The sequence below is a fragment of the Prenolepis imparis genome, unplaced genomic scaffold (genome assembly GCF_030444845.1).
Source record: "Prenolepis imparis isolate NDT839.2.m4 unplaced genomic scaffold, iyPreImpa1.0 SCAF_3, whole genome shotgun sequence".
Lineage (NCBI taxonomy): Eukaryota > Metazoa > Arthropoda > Insecta > Hymenoptera > Formicidae > Prenolepis > Prenolepis imparis.
In genome coordinates, this window is record NW_028141161.1 from 19,368,068 (window position 1) to 19,387,036 (window position 18,969).

General features: G+C 31.2%; 4 protein-coding genes across 56 annotated transcripts in view; 1 reads left to right on the forward strand and 3 right to left on the reverse strand.

Moving 5' to 3' along the window:
• Slo (calcium-activated potassium channel slo) overlaps positions 1–8,401 on the reverse strand; it is a 101,690-nt gene extending 93,289 nt beyond the window's left edge. For 24 of the 50 annotated variants that reach the window (XM_083033567.1, XM_083033555.1, XM_083033561.1 and 21 more), the window contains exons 1-2: positions 7,531–8,399; positions 6,785–7,298 (exon numbers count right to left, since the gene is read on the reverse strand). In XM_083033567.1, coding sequence (XP_082889693.1) covers positions 6,785–7,087 — 303 coding nt within the window. In that variant the 5' untranslated portion in view covers positions 7,088–7,298; positions 7,531–8,399. Of the gene's footprint in view, positions 1–6,784 lie in introns of all 50 variants that reach the window. The other 26 variants (XM_083033597.1, XM_083033551.1, XM_083033586.1 and 23 more) reach the window with 4 other exon arrangements.
• A 365-nt stretch (positions 8,402–8,766) lies between these two features.
• Rfc38 (replication factor C subunit RfC38) lies at positions 8,767–13,535 on the reverse strand. Of its 2 annotated transcripts, XM_083034091.1 has the most exons (6): positions 13,405–13,535; positions 12,841–12,978; positions 12,512–12,674; positions 12,068–12,386; positions 11,835–11,943; positions 8,767–8,811 (listed from the first exon to the last, which is right to left on the reverse strand). In XM_083034091.1, the coding sequence occupies exons 1-6, from the start codon at positions 13,489–13,491 to the stop codon at positions 8,782–8,784; spliced, it is 846 nt and encodes a 281-aa protein (XP_082890217.1). In that variant the 5' UTR covers positions 13,492–13,535; the 3' UTR covers positions 8,767–8,781. The 2 variants fall into 2 exon arrangements, with proteins under 2 accessions (XP_082890217.1, XP_082890216.1); XM_083034090.1 differs by lacking the exon at positions 8,767–8,811 and having other exon boundaries at positions 11,425–11,943.
• LOC145933534 (succinate dehydrogenase cytochrome b560 subunit, mitochondrial) lies at positions 9,774–11,208 on the forward strand. The gene is made up of 5 exons (XM_083033316.1): positions 9,774–9,924; positions 10,013–10,069; positions 10,318–10,514; positions 10,683–10,825; positions 10,982–11,208. The coding sequence occupies exons 1-5, from the start codon at positions 9,905–9,907 to the stop codon at positions 11,084–11,086; spliced, it is 522 nt and encodes a 173-aa protein (XP_082889442.1). The 5' UTR covers positions 9,774–9,904; the 3' UTR covers positions 11,087–11,208.
• Positions 13,407–18,583, reverse strand: Rassf8 (ras association domain-containing protein 8). Of its 3 annotated transcripts, XR_014424959.1 has the most exons (11): positions 18,167–18,257; positions 17,842–17,952; positions 17,378–17,686; positions 16,981–17,104; positions 16,596–16,834; positions 16,344–16,505; positions 16,078–16,194; positions 15,842–15,981; positions 15,375–15,682; positions 15,084–15,277; positions 13,407–13,546 (listed from the first exon to the last, which is right to left on the reverse strand). XR_014424959.1 is itself a non-coding variant. In XM_083034088.1 (10 exons), exons 1-10 carry the CDS (start codon positions 18,236–18,238, stop codon positions 15,183–15,185), a joined length of 1,677 nt encoding a protein of 558 aa, XP_082890214.1. In that variant the 5' UTR covers positions 18,239–18,582; the 3' UTR covers positions 15,084–15,182. The 3 variants fall into 3 exon arrangements, 2 of the variants coding, with proteins under 2 accessions (XP_082890214.1, XP_082890215.1); XM_083034088.1 differs by lacking the exon at positions 13,407–13,546 and having other exon boundaries at positions 18,167–18,582; XM_083034089.1 differs by lacking the exons at positions 13,407–13,546; positions 17,842–17,952 and having other exon boundaries at positions 18,167–18,583.
• Between the last annotated feature and the right edge of the window lie 386 nt (positions 18,584–18,969).

The following is an 18,969-nucleotide window of genomic DNA, read 5'->3' on the forward strand; positions in this document are numbered from 1 at the left end:
GATCGCCGATAATAATTTCGTCGGCTTTCTAGACGTTAGTTATATCGCGAACAAATACATTTTATCATTATTCTCTTTTATTTTCCTTTGTCTTCTCTTTGCCTTATTATATCTTTCCACTTCGCGATATTGTCCGCGATGACGTAGTTCCGTCTCGATAGTGACGCTACGATAGTGACTTCCCTTTCCATCTCGTTACCCGCTTTCATCGATGAAAGTAAACGTGCCGAATTGATACGCCAGAAGCCAATTCTATGAAATTGGTTTAGGTATCAAATCGATTTGAAGAATAAATCTTGTAACGAATTGACTGCGCAATCAACTTTGATTCAACTATTGAGCAACATTAATCATTCCTGATCATTGCACAATGAATTTATGTAATAATTATTATAATCGCCGCTATAAATGCTAATAATTATAATTATTTTAATTTCAAAATATCTATATAAAAACGATAAATTGATAGTATCTGATAAAAGGGAAAAAATATTGTTCATACATATTTATGCTTATAAATATTGAAATATATATATATATATATATATATATATATATATGGATAATGTATAAAAAAACATCTTATAGAAATAAAAATCCACCAATGCTATTAAAAAAAAAAATATTATTTTCATAGAAAATCCTTCTACTCCAAACTGCATTAATTATTCTAGTTTTAAAGTATTGATGTTATCGTGACCTACTATCCTATTTCCTTTGCAGAATATCGCGCATGCATTTTAACAAGCGACAGTATTTTAACAAGCAACATTGTGTGATGAATATCTTCACAGTATCACTTAATAATAGGTCTGTATCAGTATTATTCGCACAACAAAGCATTTGTACGCGCACATAATAAATCGACATGTATGCGCAGCAAACGTAATAAGAAGTACGTGTATGTATTACACTGTTGCTGGGAGAGGAATTCTGAATCTATTGGCTTTCTCTTCACTTTACATTCATTTTATCTTTGAATTCATTGTAACTATATCGCAAGAGAGCTCTCAAAATTAAATATTTCAACAAAGAAATAAATTCACCGAGTTGTATCATACTAACAAGAAAATAAACATTTTTCTTAGTCTATCTTGTAATTTCTTGTAATAAAAATGCTAATGTTGTGTAATATATATATATATATATATATATATATATATATATATATTACACAACATTTTTTATTAGCATTTTTATTACAAGAAATTACAAGATAGACTAAGAAAAATGTTTATTTTCTTGTTAGTATTATATACATATATATTTGCAGTTATGAGGAAAATGCTAATGAGTCTAAATATACGTATCACTTATATACGCACATGTATACACAATTAAGATTAAATTTGAAACAATTATGATTTTTCACGAAATTAAATTAACAATTAATTCATTGGTAAATTATCGGAAGCAATTTTATTTGTACCTCATTTAACTGAATTTTTACATTCGCGTATTCTCTTGCGTGTCTACGCAAATAAAACGCCAATTGGAATGGACCGCATTCGAATTGGGACAAACTGAAAACATTAACTTCTAAATATAAAAAAAACAACACAGAGCACAGTTCCAAAGTAGACCGCGCATCACGTAAACAGAAGTCAGTGACACAATTCATACAGCTGTCTGTTATCTGGTCATTCGTTCGATTTTTCTATAAAAACGCAGAGAGAGAGAGAGAGAGAGAGAGGAAGTATCATACTCTAGAAATATTCGCCAGAAATATACTCTAGAAATTCCACTATAAATTTCTATATTCCTGCATCTCACTTATGATCTGCATGAACACCGCAAACTATCGGAGAAAGTCAGTTAAAAAAGGTCTCGCTGGTATCGCGTCAGACAATGAATATTGCGCAGTCAACGAGATAAAAAGTTGGCAATCGGAAGATAGCTATAATATTTGAAAAGTTCTTGGTTTCAAAACAAGCGTACGGACGGATATCTTTTATTGCTCTTGCAATAGTAAAAAAAAAAAACGGGAGTTGATATGATAATGAGAATCAACTCGATGTAGCGTAAGAAATTCTCGTAGCATAAGAAAACTAGAATTTAACGTAATTGAGTGAAAATAACTGAATATAATATAGATAAATATCATTAATGGGAGGAAGTCTCGTATACACAGTTGCCAACAGTTCTTGTTATCAAGTACTTTCTGAATAAAGTTGTTGAAAAGAAATTTAAGAGACTTGACTATTAAAATAAATTAATAATCGTCAATTTGGATCATATTACGTTACTTAAATTCAAAAATTTAAATATTTTAAATTAAAATTTAAATATTTAAACTGCAAAAGTAATTTTACGGAATAATTAATAGTTTCATTTGCACATGTTAAAAAAAGTTTCACTTATAAATATTTATAAATTTTACTTATAAATTTTATTCTAAACTTTGTGTGCGTGTGTATTGTGGAAAGTATAAAGAAAAGAAAAAAATAGTTCAGAATATATCAATATATTATTAAACCCGCTACTTTCGTATTTATTTTAAGAACGTAACTTAAAATAATATCCTTTTATTTTTACTTGCATTTGACTATTACTTATTATAATCAGCCATAATATTATCTAAAATATCATGCATGTTATATAAATATATTTGAAAATAAATTTGTTCAATTTAAATGTTGCATAATAAGTTCGCAAAAATAAAATTCTATTATTAAATCAAGAAATAGGAAAGAGTAATATTCATACAGAGTAATTTATTACAATTCCTATAGGAGCAGCGTCTAGACGAGATAATATTCCATAAATTATACTTTGTGAATGCTTACGTAATTTTATGCGACAATTAAAATTAAGCCGAGAATTGTTGCTTGCGAAACTTGAAATCACGAAGGTCGATACAAGTTCAGTTTCAGTGGCGCCTCAGTATGTATTGGGATTAAAAATTATACTCTCAAAAATTATACCAAAAATGGTTTATGTCTAGCAATTTACGCGAATATATATACATATTATGCGACTTTATATTTATATTGCTCAATTATCACAAGAATCTCCATAACTACAATGGTATTTGACTTTATCATCAAATATCAAGGATTACGAAAGCCATTGTCGACATTCTGATGTCATTCAAAGACGTAAAAATTCTGTCAATCTCATAAAAATGTCATAGATATTATCATTCGAAAATTAAAAGTAATAATTTAAAACTTTTCATTCAACGTTCACTATTCAATCTTCGTGACATAATGCTTTCTTCGCTCATTTGACATTATTGAAATAAAAATATAAAGCATAATCAAAAAATCAAAAGCTTAATTGATTGCTGAATTAGTCTATAAAGAAATGTAACATTTTATTTCTCATTGTTTTTAATTTTACTTTAATGTTTTGTTTGCAAACCGCTGAGCTGCGTTCTATTTTACGAAGCAACTTCACAGTTCATTATTTAATCTTCTTTTCTTATGCAATGCTGTTTTACTTCTTAATTTGCAAATAAATGTTAAAAATGTAAATTGAGGGAAAACACGGAAATGTAATTAACATTACTTCATAAAATATCGCAAGGAAAGTATATCCGAAAAATGAAAAGATATTATTTTTTTTTTCTACAATGACCATACAAATTTGATGTTAAATTTTGCCTGTATGATATTATCGTTATGGTATAACACAAACTCCGTTATCAGAACTGTGAAACGAACTTTTCATTAAAGAGATTGTAATGTAAAATGTTGCAGAGTTAAACTCGCGAAACTAATGCGAAAGTTGTGCATGATATTCGACCGCTTTGATATTAAGCTCTGTCGTAAAGTGATAACGGTCAGTGTGCTATCAGACAAGAGTCGATCGCTAATTGATCATCAAATACATTTATAATCGATGTCAAATAAATGTTTAAAAAAAGACAATTTTTATTAACAAAACTATACATCTATATATTCTCGCATAAATATTAAAGAAATTAGAAATAATTAAAATTAAATCTGTGTTTAATTAATAAATAGAAAAATATGCAACAACTAACAATTTTATTAGTACTGAAATTTTTGTTTTATTTGTTTTTTTTAACCTTCTCTATTTAATAATGTAAGAAAAATTTAATCAGAGCCAATTTGCATTAAACGGATATCCTGATACTATATATTATTTTTATAGATAGACAAGGATCAAATTTTTAATTCTGTTGCGCTTAGGCAAAAAATTGCAACTAAGGGATTGAAATCGACAGATTGCAGTCACAAATTGAAAAAAGAATCAACTTTTGGATTAGAGATTATCCCCGATCGTACACGATGATTTGTGATTTCCGAATACAAGTTATAATCTAGTGGCTAGACAAGTATAATCCGACTACGGATTATTTATTATAGAGAATATTAAAGTATTTGTATTATACTTTTTCTCATTAATGTTTTCATCAAAAAACCCTACTATTTGCATCTTGCTATCGATATTGAAATTGAAATCCAAGAAATATAATAAAGTTTCCATTATCTACAGTCGGAATGTAATTGCTGTCTGTCGAACTTTCGATTTCGCATGACCAGTTGCAATCTATCATTCAACTCGACCTAGCGAGTCAAATTTTCGCAAGACCGTAATATGGATCCCTGCATTGAAAAATGCAGAGTAAGCACAAGATTCAATTTCTTTTTTTTTTTTATACGAAAGCCGTGTTGCTTCTCATCGTAACCCCCTGAAAACTATTTCAACATATAAAATCGAGAACGTAAATCGCACCATCCTCGCAATTTATACTCCCGATAGGACAAGGGCCCCTTACCAGCTGGCTATAAAATTTGAATAAAGCTATTCGCAAATTGGGCGCAGCCTTCTCCCCCACCCGACTTAACACATTCAGCCGGGAGCAAGAGCGAGGGTGTAAGAAGCATTCTTGGAGGGCGTAAGAAGAAAAATAGCCAGAGGGAATAGTTACGTATCGTTCGAAAAGGAAAAGCGTTATTCGCGAGCTCGAGTCGAGTGCTCCGAAGAGCGAGAATGGAGAAGAGAAAAGAGATTTCCAGGCTTCGGATAGGCTTGACGACGAAAACGCACTTTTAGGGTGGAACACGCACTGCGTAGAAACTACCCCTCTACTTCGGGACCGATGCCGTGTCTGGTTCCACGAACGAGAACTGGGTCACCGGCCACGTACACTCGTACTCTCGAGGCTAGGAGTCTCGTGTGCGCGCACGCGCGCGTACACGTGTAAGTGGCCGCGAATCTACGTGTATACACGTTTCGTCACCAGTTTTCACCCTCTGCCACATCCGGGACGCGCGACGCCGATCTTCGTGTGTCCGGGGAAGGGCACCGCGGCGCATGGTACGAGAAAACGAGGGCCTCGAGTGCACGACGAAATTTTTATGCCGTGATATATCGTTCGATGCGAGTCAGATAGAGAATCGAAAACTTGGAAACTGAATTAGATTTAAACGACAGTTTGATGCCAAGCCGAATTTTCGGTAATGGCATCTCGTGACTGGTACGAATCTGCACGGAACAGTTTTAATCTGTATCCCACTCACGCCTCTCCCTCCCTCGCGTCGACGCTCTTATCGAATTTTCTTTGAAATCGGTTTCCTACTTTCTTCGACGTACAACCTATTTAACAGAATGGTATTTGATTTTCTGGAAATCCGATTACGAATAAAATTTAATAGAGAAATGTAGGAAGAAGAATTTTATCAAGTTCGATATTTGCTGCGCAAGCAAATTTTAAAACGAAAAGTCTCTTTTAATCAATCATTTTTCTTATAAATGTTAGGACCAGCAATTATAAAATTAAAATAATTTAGAAATATATATATTGAATTTTTTATAAGCAAATTCAATATAAATTATAAAAATTATTCTACATATAATAGAAGTCATTTCAAATTTTTTTTATATCTGATAAATAGTGTTCAAACGACGTGAATTTACTTGATATCGTCTGTTTGATATTGTTATTAGTCCTTGAATAAAGACAAATATACAAACAAGTAATGTCAACGTATTCGCGCGTTATTCAATATTTAGAATTCTTTATATTTAAGAATTTATAAACGTTATTATTTTCTTGCTTAAGATTTTTCCCTCTTTTTATGCAAATAAATAAGAATAGTTGTTGCATTGCAATAACAATTGCAAATTGCCGTCAAATACTTCGTAACAATTAGATGTATAATCAATTTAAATGTTTTAGAGTCAATATAAAAATAGCATGAAATATCAGTATATAACAAAATATATTTGCTGTTATATATACTGTATATAAAATATAAAATTGTATATAAAATATCAAGAATAATAAATAAAATTCATATATATCATTGTATAATATCACGTATTGTGTTCCTTGTACAAAATAAAAAAGCCAAAAAAATGACTTGGCATTGAAATATTTGATGCGGATAATAAAATAATTAGAATTACAGAAAATAAATGTAGAAGATAGATAGAAATTCTTTGAAACAATCGGTATTATTCCTCCTAATAAATTCTTATTTTTATACCGCATAAATATTTATTAATTCAATTCAATATATTAATTCAATATTGCGGGAATCTTTAATAAGAATAATTCATAAATGAGGAATGTGATGAGATACGCGAGAGTACAGATTACATTATATATGCGAATTAATTTAACTTCCAAATTTTCTCCTAAAATATTGCAAATATTACAGGCACGGGAATATTATTGCATGCCAGGATTCACATTGCAATCACGTTACATACATCGCTCTAATGATCGCGCATAGATCTGCGCGCGAGACGACGACAGCGCGAGAAAACGCAGCATAATAATCAAGTAATAATCAAGTAATAAACTCACCAAGATACGTCCAGTGGTGGTCTGTCCGGAAATTAGCTCGCCGGCCCAGTCCTTGGCCTCGGTCATAAAAGTCCCCTCGAAATCCTTGTTCTGGCGGGCCGTCTTCTGCTCCTTCTGCTTCGGGTCATTTGGGCCTAGCTCGGGCTCCTTGCGACAGCAGAGGAAGGCGAACGCACGCCAGAGGAGCACGATCAGCAGCCCGGCGAGGAAGGTGAAGATGCTCGACAGCAGGAAGCACCACCATTTCCGCTCCTTGAGGCAGTCTTCTACCGGGGGCTGCTCGGTCGTCCCTTCGGTCGTCATCCCGGCGGATCTCTGCTGCCCCCGGGTCACACATTCACCGGCGGCTATCACAATCAGCGGCAGCTGCGACGGCCAGTAGGGCGCACTTTATGCGCTTCATAATTTCGCGCCGCCTCCGGGGATGCGCGACGCGCCACAGGAACCTCGTCAACGACCCGCTTCCGCGTCCTCGCGGTGCCGCCAACCACGAGCTTTTATCAGCGCGCGTTAACTGGAGAGAATCACCGAGATGTCTTTTTTTTTCCTATCTCCTTTCGTTGGCGCCCCAAAATTGCTTTTTCCTTTCGCTCCCTCTCTTTCTCTCCCTCTTCTCACCCTCTCTCTCTCTCTCTCTCTCTCTCACTCTCTCTCTCTCTTTCTTACACACATACACCCTCTCGCACTCTCCTTTCTCTCTCTTTTGTAACGTACACACTCACTCCCTCTCTTTCTGTCTCTCTTACCCTCGTTTCTTCGGTCCTCTTATATACGTCCGTATCTACTTGCTCCGAAAATGCTCCTTCCCTCGCTCGTAAACGCCTTCTATCCAGAGACCACTCGATCACTGTCGTCCTGGCGACGCACTGTCCGACCGAGGATTTGCTATTCTACACGAATCCAATATACGAACGATGTATCGATGTTTTCGTCGATACGTAAGCACCACCGGATCCAAATTCGGTGTCCTTGTCCTTGGCGAACGCGCTTCGTTTCCTGTCCTCGTAGCCAGGCGTAAGAACAGCCGCGAATTCGTTCTGATTCCGTCCTGTGGTGGCGAGAACGTGCACCGCGATTTGTGTTCGCACCAGGTTCGGCGGCAGCTGCTGCCGCCGCCGTTGACGTCTCGTCAAGTATCGCTTTCAGTCCCGAGAAAGAGAATCTGGAGCGACAGAGAACAACAGGAAAAACAATCCACTGACACCACTACCGCGTGTTACACTACGCGCGCTTTAAACATACATGAGAACGCGACAGATATACTTCCGTTTTCTCCGCGCTTTTATATGTATATTCTCTCGTATATATATTTTATTTATATATATATTTTTTTAATTTTTCTATTATATTATATATAAGTATATGCGTGTGTACGGTGTGAACGTAGTAAACGAGGTTCGCGACGCGTACGCGACGAAAATGCGAGCTCGAACGCGCGACGACGACGACGCGGACGATGACTATTTTCTCTCCGACCGCGCGCCTGCTCCTCTTAACCTAATCGGCTGAGCACCACCGACGGCGACGACGACGACGACGACGACGACGAGGACGACCGAGTGTCCCGACGACCATACCACTGCTCCGCAGCAATCAATACGCAACAATGGACCGGGACCAATAAGCTCGGAGCTTTTCCTGACGTAGACGCACGCTCCCTCGCTTCGGTCTACCCCTACCATTCGCACGCGGTCAAATTGCTTCGGGCGCGAAACGCGTGGCGGCGCTGCGCTCGCGCTCGAGGGTCGCGGCTGCGCAAAATCGGGCATAACTACTTAGGAATCATGCCGGGGGTTGTTGCGTCGAGTGCGCGACGAGATTTACAGAGGAGACGAGAGCGCGCGCGCGCGATCCACTAGATTTCGTTATCTAGATCTCTTGAAAAATTTCTAATAAATTCCATACCTGAGATTTTCTCCTCGTGTTATTATTATATGCGTCCCGCCAGAATGGAAACTCGTATAGCGAAAGATGAGATTTTCCTCTTACAGAGAGAATTAAAGATGCGAGAGTCTCTGCGATGACGTCTATAAAAATAAAATCATATAGAATCTGTTATTATTTATAAAATGATGAGGATTATTTGCGAGCAATTTATCTATCTACGTGCATTACGTTTTATATATGATTGTTGCAAAAATAAATCTGTTTAATTTACATAAGAATATAAAAGGCACAAGAATATAATTTACAGTTATACCACTTGTGTGTAATAAATTTTCTATTCTTAAAATCTTTTGAATTTTGTATATACCTCTGTAATGAATAGTACAGATTGTTATTTCGATATGTTAAATAGATATGCGACATCGCATATTCCAAAAGCCAACTAAACTTGTGCATATATCTCCAATTTTACTGTTTCACTCTTAGTATTCATTAATGTATTTACGTCAATATATATATTCGTCACAGTATATAAACTTTTAACTTTGTATCATTTTCCTTCGTAGTATGTTACGGTAAAAATTGTTTTACAAAATGCAGAACTTGCTTTACACTTTACATGTTTCTTGATTCTTGAATATTCAACTTTGAAGACAAGCCAACGATAAAATTCGTGTCAGTAGCGTCATCTATTGCAAGTTAATGAATGACTTAAAGTCTCGTGCACATGTACTGTATAATGCGTTTAAAATAACTTAAATTATTTTCAGGTTACCCTTTTAAACAAACCAAATAAACAACATTGCTTTCCTATAAATTAATAAAAGAAATATTTCACATAGATAAAATAACCTTATGTCTCAATAATAAATAATTAGATATTTAAGAATATTATTTTCCTTTTAAAGTCTTTGTATATAATATAAAAATTTGTAGAAAATATAATAGAAGACTTTTTATCTAACTAATTATTACTAATATATTTTTATTAATTTTTTAACAAATTTAACACAATTAACTATATAATTTGAACTTAGTCGACAATTTTCTACTGCAAGATTGTTTATTATCATCTAAAAGTTTTGATGACATATGTTTGAAGACACCTTGTCGTACTAAAAATTCTGCATCCATATGTTGTAATGCAAAAACATTTATGATCTAATAATCTAATATATTTGTGACATGTGACACTTGTTTATCGTCAGTTGAAAGCGCAGTACATTCACAAAAATGGCACTGTTGTATACGAGGTTTGTTATGACATTTATGATTTTATTGAAAAATTGACATTTTATTAATTGTCTGCTTTAAATAAAAATGATTTTCTGTCCTTTTTAGACTTCTTTGCCGGCGTAATGTCGATTTTCGACATTTTCGGAGCCTGTACACAGGCAGGTAAGACCTTACATAATACATAACCTTATCTTTACATAACTGTCAAATACTGAGAATGAAAGATTTTGATAATTCTTATGCTACATCAAAAATTTTCTCTTTTTATCTCTCTCATCGGCGAAAATAATTATAATTATGAGTTGTGTATATTAATTATATAGCACTGTTTATTTACATAGCTCTTCTCAGCAATTCTTACATTTAAAAATTATGTTTCATAAATTGCAATTAAAAATATTATGTTTCAGTCCTCTTAGCGCTGCAATTTCGAAATCTTCACATGCATCAAGCACTTGTGAAACTTATGATGAGAAAAATATGCGTCTAAAAAGACCATTGTCACCACACTTGACCATCTATGAACTTCAATTAACATCAGTGCTCTCATTAACACACAGAACTACTGGCATTATGCTAGCCAGTTATGCAATGTTCCTTGGTTTAGGTAAAATACATGATATGATACTTAACATACATATATTTGTTTAGTTTATTAATCAATGAAATGAAAAATTTGTTAATTCTCTTAATTTTTCCTTAGAACAAGCTAATATATAATTCAAACAATGTTTAAATTGATTACTTCTATAACTACTTCTCTCTTATATTACAGGCACATTATTTATACCTGGTGGTATTCCTTGCTTCATAGAAACAGTGGATAATTTATGTTTACCTTTACCTGTACTGTTTGCCGGCAAAACCTTACTTGCTCTTCCTGCAACTTACCATACATTTAATGGAATACGTCATTTGGTAAGAGATTATTATATATGTGCATTATATGTACTTTATATGTATAAATTGATATAGCCAATTCATAATTTGTCATTGTCTAAAAGAAATTGATGCTACAATTTCACAAATGTTTCACAATTGTATGTTAATATGTATATTTTGATAAATTTACAGGCTTGGGATTTTGGACTATTTCTATCAATTAAGGAAGTGTATAGCACTGGATATGTAGTATCTGCATTAGCTGTTATTTCTGCATTTGCACTTGCAGCAATATAAGTGTTCATTATATGAGGAAAAATATTTTCTTTAAAATTAACTGTATTGCCAAATCACATTAAATCTATATTGTATTATTGAGTTATATAATATTACAGAATAAAATAAATTATTGAAAGTAACATGTATCTTATATACAAAAAAATTACCTTTTCTTTAAATTAATATTTTATGTCAATTTAGAATTGAATAAGCGTTATATTTTTTAAATGTTTATATTTGAAGATAAAATGACATACTAACTTTGAGACAAACATAGAAATGATTCTAAAGAAAAGGAAAAGAACATTTTTCTGAATATTTCTAATGTAATTATAAAATTCAGAAATATAGATCAGGATTCTTTTTTTATATTTAAAATATTGAAGTTATTACAAATCTATATCATTTTTATACCGAGACATTTATAATAGTCAAATGCTTAGCAAACAAATATTCTTTAAGTTTATTATCGTTTTATTCAAGATATAAAATATATTAAAGACATAAAATATAAATTTCACATGAAACCTTCCAAAGATGATTCAATATATCTTTTGTAAATTGTCATATACCGTGCAGCAAAAGCTTCTAAATGAAAAATGGGTTTTGACCCACGTATCATTCTATACTGATATTCAGATGCAATACCGATAATTTCTCTTTTCAATTGATCATCACAATTTTTTATACATTCTTGTAGTAATCCTCTGAATATCAGATCGCACGGTATAGCACGTGTTAAAAGATCATAAAATCTATTGCGTACCTCTAAAAGCACTTTAGGAGATTGTTCAGAGACCATCATATTAGCTGTATTTCGTATATATACTTGATAATCCGGTTCTGTTATTTTTTGGTCAACAGTAAATGGATATCTGAAAACAAAACAATTTTCAAATTGTTGACAAATTGAAGACAGTAAAGATATATTGATAATTTAAAACTCGGTAGAAGTTTTATAATGTATCTCCATGTATGATAATATGTATGATGACTTACTGTTCGACCTTGCAAGCTTCAAGCATTAATATTGCCCGTCTAAGATTTCTGTTACTAGCTTCAATTACTCGATTGGCAAATTCATCAGGCAAATTAAATCCCTCACGTTTACAAATCGAGTGTAAAATATTTTTAATTTCGGAGGTAGTTGGAGCTGGAACTCTGATTCTCACGCATCGTGATCGAATTGCAGGTAAAACACGTGACGTTGAGTTCGCACAAAGAATCAATCTGCATGAATTGATATACTTTTCCATTGTTCTACGAAGCGCATGCTGCGCATCTCTTGTAAGTTGATCCACATTTGATAATAATATCACTATAATAATATATAATTTTAATTTTCATATAATACAATTTTTATTTTTATTGTATAAATTGTGATATTTACAATTGTAACACATATCAGAATAGAAAAATGTTTTGATGCAATTTTTTTATTACCTTTAAACTCCTTTTGGCCTATATCTATGTGATGTGTTTGTGCAGTCGCTTTTATTAATTCCATGACAACAATTCTGTCATGAATTCCTGCATCACTCGGATTTACTTCTGTATGATAATTACTATTAATAGTCAATATTTCTAACTTCTTTTTAGATGCCGTCTGCAAGAATATTATATATGGTATTATTAATTTATCTTTCATATTTTTTTAAATATATTCATAATTCTAAAAATGTATTGTAACTGTAAAAGCACAGCAATAAAAGTTTAAACTTTATAGTCCAGTTAGCATTAAGATAAAAACATTAAGTACAACAATGTCAAACCTCAAATTGCATGTTTTCTACTTTTAATCTCTCAGCTGCGCTCCCATAAAGTTCTCTCAAAATACATAATATTCGAGTTTTCTTTCCTGCACCAGGAGGGCCATGAACTAATAAATGTGGGAAGTCTCGTTTTTGCACCTATATTTTAAATAGAAATAATAATTTATAAACATTGCTTATACTCCAGCCAGTTTTAAATTATTATATAATACAATTTTATGATTTATTTCTTATAATTTTTAAAATAGGAATGTAGAAATATCAGAGATTTTACATTAAAAATAATCTTTAAAAAAAATAGTTTTTAATCTAATCTTTTTCTCTATATTTATTATTATAATAAATTATCAAAATGTGTGAATCTAAAAGCTAGTTTAATTTTATATATATACTTATTTTAACTCAAAACTTTAATGATGGATTATGTTCCCAAAGAATCATTGGAAATTATCTTATTTTGATGAAATATATTGCATCTTTGCGGAAAGCGCGCTTTTAAAGCTAGTTAACCTCATTCTCGAGATGATGTATCAAAGGCATATCGCATCTCAATATTGTAATTACCATATTTTTTAAATCTTCAGCTTGTTCGAGATGATAATCCAACTTCGCAAGTGTTGTTGGACGATACTTGTCAACCCACAGACTCATTTTGTAGTAATCTAAGTAGACTTGTGTATTACAATGTCGAAATCTTACTCCGAAACTATATTGTACACAAACAATGAAATTATTAAATTGTAGTTATAAATATTATATGTATTATATGTGTGATGGCATAAATAATAGTATTTAACAAAAATTGATTTCTTGTATTCTATTAATGCATAAATAAAGAACTAAAACTCGTAACACCATTTGACTTTGTCTCTACTATTTCTGTTATATGCTTTTGACATAACCAAATAAACTTCAAATAACGCGGGAAAAGTGGAAATGGCGGGAAATGCTACCGATATGACAAGTCCAATTAATTACAGATTCAAAAGCTCAAAGCTATACATTTTTTAATTAAATTTAATGTTATATATAACGTAACTTTTTTTTCAATATTATTTACTTTTTTAGACATCTATCACAAATATATACTTATAATATAAATATTACATAAATCATTCATATTTAAGATATTATAATTATTTATAATATTTCATATATTTTTATAAACTACAAGATGTACATTTTATCTTTCATGATATACAATAAATGTGTTCCTAATAAAAATATTAATATTGTAAACACATATTTTAGATTTATATATAAAAGATCATATATAATAATTTATATATAAATTTATATATAAAATCATTTATATATAAGATCATATACTTGTAACATGTATCATTGATATTACGGCAAAACCGCAAAACTACAAAATTATGGAATTTTTTATCTAAATTCATTTTTGAAATCACAATTCATATTTTGTTTCATGTGCCAACATCACAAAAATTTTTATTTTGTGTTTAAAAAATTTTTAAATAAACAACATTTTTCTTAGTTTAAAACAATTTTTCTGAGTTATAATTATAAAAATAAAGTTTAGTGATTTTCTAATTTTTTGGAATTCGCTGTTTTGCTATAATATCATATATATACAATATATATATATATATATATATATTGTATATATATATATATATAGTATTAAAAATATCAGGGAACAATTAACTAAACAAAGATCGATGCATAATTATTAAATATTGATGTGTAGTTGAAACTAATATAGTATAAAACCATAATTAAATCTATTATGGCAAAATATTTCTCTCTCTCTCTTAATATCATAGATTTTAAAATAGCTATTTGTATTTAATAAATGTAATTTTGTAATGTATCTCGTTTAATATTTGAAATTAGCTTCCTACACATACACAAATTAGAGTTATTGTCTAAATATCTTAAAAATTTTCTTGATCATGAAAAGATAAAATTTGTCAACAAATGCATATAATTATTTGAAATAAAAATTTCTTTTCTTTAATAATTTATCAAGCAAATATATATGATGGCATATAGAATATATTGTGTTCTCAAAAATATATGAATGGTTTATATAACCATTGATTAACAATTTCACAAATATTTTGTGAATAAATGAGATAATACATATACATTATGGTACAAGTACAAAATAAGAACTTATTAATGACACATAATAATATATGTATAATCATAATACTAATCAATATCTTATTGCAATCAATGCATAAAAATATAAAGATATTACTTTAAGTACTTACTGAAATAATATTAATATAGAAATATTTTGATATATATTCTTTGATATATTTCTCACATAAGACAACATTGTCAGGTGTATACTATACTATTTTTTTTATTTATACCCACACACCATGTGGATTTTTGCTTGTGGGCACTGCGGTTTCCAATTGTCTTGGTGATCCTATCATCTTACGGGTACTTCCAGGTTTACCTAACAATTATAATTGTTATTATAGTAATTGTATTTATTAGATATTTATGTATATGAAATTTAGTATAATATATGCAAAATATATATAGATAAATACCTTCCAATAAAGGTTTGATTTGTTCATCTGAACATGCAACAGCTAAACTTTGTAAATTTGCCTCCTTCATGTCGGCCACCAATTTTTCTACTTGTAATTTCTTTTCAACAATAGCTGACTCCAAGTTAACTACTTCTAATTTTAAAGAATCTGCATGTTGTGAGGCCAACTCTGTTGCACGTTTAGCTTGTTCTACCTCATTTTGTAAGTGTTCAACTTCGCTAATTATTTTCCGTTCCATAATTTGTCGCTCATCTGTTTCACGGTTTATATTGTGTTGCTCCATTGCAAGTTCTTCCATAACTAGCCTGTAATTGTATGGCTCTCATTATATATTTTTGTATCTTATTTAAATGTCTTATACAATATTTAAAAAATATCTTTGCAACAGTATTAGAATAGTATTAGAATTAATAACCCATACATACATAACAATTTTTGTAATTCTATGAAATACTTGCATTTACCTTATCTTATTTTTACATTGAAGCAATTCTGTTTCACAATTGGCAAGCTTTGATCTAAGTAATGTTATTTCCGACTTCAGCGTTTTTTCTTGCTGTCTAACTATTTCGCTCTCTTCTTCTACATGAGTTAATTCTTTAAGCTAAAACAAGTTAAGTTAAAACAAACATAAATTAATAACAAACATAATATTAATGTCAAAATGTATGTTGCGCAAAAAAAGCAAAAATTATTATACTTGTTCTTCGATAATACGACCAGTGGATTCAATGCGATTCATCTCTTGGGAAATATAATCCATTTGATGCATTTGTTCTCTATTCTTTGTTTCCCAATATAATATTTCTGCATCAAACTAAAATGAGTGAATAATTTATTGTCTATCTTTGTTAATAAATTAATCAAATAAATCAAATAAATAAATCAAATTTACCTATAAAAGTAAATTATTGCTTTGAAAAAAGGATTTGATTATGTTAATTATAAGGAGATATAATATCTTACCTTTGTAAGATCAGCTTGTTGAGCACTAATAGTATCTCGCTGCTTATTGACTAGTCTTAAAAGTTCAACATATCGTTGAGTATAAGCAACAGTTGCTATATTTTGTGCTGTTGCAGGAAGTGGATTAACAGATTGTGTGGATACTTTTGTATCTTGAAATTCCTAAACAAAAGAAATACGTTGCAAATGTGACCTTATAAGTGCAATTTTATAAGTTATTGTATCAAATATCATCATAGTAAAGAATCAAACCTGAATGAGATTTCTTTTCAATTTTATGGAATTACTAGAGGATGGTTGATCGTCTTTGTGCACATGAGGGCTTCCACTGTTGGTGCTATGCGCAAATTGTGATCTTCCAGGACTATTTAAATTCGGCGGCGGTGGATCGCGATAAGGCGGTAAAGTTCGTAATGGTGGCGAAGCTGGATCTGGAGGTTCTCTGTAAGGTGGAACCTCACGCACCTTTTTTTGCGATAAATGCGTTGCGACTAAAAAAAGAATGATAATCTTACAATCATAAATAGTAATATGAATATAATAATTTTTATAAGAAAAAGATTTTGAAATAAGATAAATTTATATGTGTATGTGTGTATTCAATGTAATCAACAAACTACAATAGAATAATATTTACTTTCAGCATTAGTCCCTCGTGTAGGTGATTGCGCAGGTTTTTGTATGCTTTTTCGAATGTTCAAATCCTTGCTTTTTAAATGTGGTGTAGGTTGAACTACAGCCACATTATTTTCCATTTGAATCTAAAATAATATTTTTATTTATTAGATATAAAAATTAATTATAGAAAGCACACTATGAAAGCAAAGACATGAACAATTTGTAAAAACCATTTATTCAAAGTAACTTATATCAAGATATTTATTATGCTATATTGCTGTAATAAAATATATGTTAAAGCTATTTTACTATGAGTTTTATTTATATTTATTTGCAATATATTTATTTGCACACTTTTATATGTGATTTATATATTATTTTTTTATTTAAAAGTATTCATTTAAATATATATTTACCTCTGTACTGCTTTCAGTAATACCTCCATGAAACCCACTAAATGTAAGTGATTTTCTGGTATCACGATTCCTTTCCAATCCTCCTTGCATATCATCAAAATCTGAACTTTGTGTAGTTGATATATTTTTGGTATCATCTTGCACACTAGTGGTACCTGTTCCATGTTCAGGTAACAAAATTGGTAATCCATTTGCACGTGTTGCATATGTTAATCGAGATGGCAATGCACTCGTTTTGTTATTTTCTGATGTGGAGCGTCTCAGAATCAGTTGAACTTCTGAGGAATATTCACCCCATTTCATCAAAATCTATACAAATAAATGACGACATATGTCAATTTTGTTATTCTATTCACACGTATAATTACATTAATAACCATTATAGTTCATTAAAGTTCCCATTTAATTAACTGAATTATGAGATACAAGTTCATGATACATGTGATGTATGAAACATGTCTGACCTTAAGAGGATTTTCATAAGGGGCCAACAAACGTTCATTAGTTCGCCAACGCTCCACTAAAGTGAATCTACCTGTTTGAGCTGTAGCATGAGCAAGCGCATACACCACATCCTACAATTAAAGTATTGTGAGTAGCAGTTTTTAGAAATAAGCACCAATGACTTTCAAAAGTAGAATAAAGCAAATAATTTTTAAATAATAATAAATATATGTCGTGAAAAAAATATACATATGGCTGTAATATTTCAAGTTATTTTATGACAACACACAGCTGATATAAAGCATGTATGTAAACCAATACCCTAACATGATTCATAATACATACTTGACAAGTAGTGCTCTCGGTAACACCGCATACGATACGTTGTATTCCTTCCACCCACACTTTCAGCTCCATCACGTTAGCAAGACGAAATTCGAAGCTTTATTCCTTGCATCGCAAAATCAACACTGATGGAGAAATGCAAAGCCGTCCTTTATCTTTGTACATACATTGCTACTCTAACCTCACGTATTTCGATAAAATTCAATGCCAACGAAGGCAATCAGTTTATTTCAATATATGACTGTTCAGTTACCATCAAAGGTAGAATGACTGCGACAAATTTAACATCCGCTTTTCGCTAACAGGTTTAAATTTCTCTCTGGCTTGTAACATGTAATTATTGAAATGACAGATGCGCTACTATGGCGACACAACATACGGGCGACGGTTTTTGCATTAAGCGAGTATTGCATGTGTACGACGGTAAATGTGTCGGACGCAATGCAAACGCAATACAACTCTTTATTCGAATTTTTCTTTTTTGAAATATATTTTTATTTATAAAATACTTTTTTAAATTATTTATTCTTATTTTTTTTTACTTCTGTTGAAATTATATTTCGCGAAAGTATAAAACGCTGTAATTGTTTTATCGTATTGATTAAAATAGTATCATTTAATATTATTTTAAATAAAAATTATATAGAAATCTTTCTAGCGAGAAAACACAATAGACACAATGTCCGTGTATTTTTTGCTAGAAAGCTCATATAAATTATAGTATGATTATTAATTCAGCAAGATTCTTTTGCTTTTGGTTATTACATTTAGAAATATAAAAAATGCATTATAGAAAAACCACG

Bases quoted from the DNA above. Each gene is read 5' to 3' on its own strand.
- LOC145933534 (XM_083033316.1), top strand. From the start codon at position 9,905: ATGGCACTGTTGTATACGAG. The intron at 9,925-10,012 runs GTTTGTTATGAC...TGTCCTTTTTAG, and splicing joins ATGGCACTGTTGTATACGAG to ACTTCTTTGCCGGCGTAATG. The intron at 10,070-10,317 runs GTAAGACCTTAC...ATTATGTTTCAG, and splicing joins CGGAGCCTGTACACAGGCAG to TCCTCTTAGCGCTGCAATTT.
- Rfc38 (XM_083034090.1), bottom strand. From the start codon at position 13,491: ATGAGTCTGTGGGTTGACAAGTATCGTCCAACAACACTTGCGAAGTTG. The intron at 12,979-13,404 runs GTAATTACAATA...TTTAAAATATAG, and splicing joins CTGAAGATTTAAAAAATATG to GTGCAAAAACGAGACTTCCC. The intron at 11,944-12,067 runs GTAAGTCATCAT...TTTTGTTTTCAG, and splicing joins GAAGCTTGCAAGGTCGAACA to ATATCCATTTACTGTTGACC.
- Rassf8 (XM_083034088.1), bottom strand. From the start codon at position 18,238: ATGGAGCTGAAAGTGTGGGTGGAAGGAATACAACGTATCGTATGCGGT. The intron at 17,687-17,841 runs GTCAGACATGTT...TTATTTGTATAG, and splicing joins CTTATGAAAATCCTCTTAAG to ATTTTGATGAAATGGGGTGA. The intron at 15,982-16,077 runs GTATAATAATTT...AACTTGTTTTAG, and splicing joins GTCGTATTATCGAAGAACAA to CTTAAAGAATTAACTCATGT.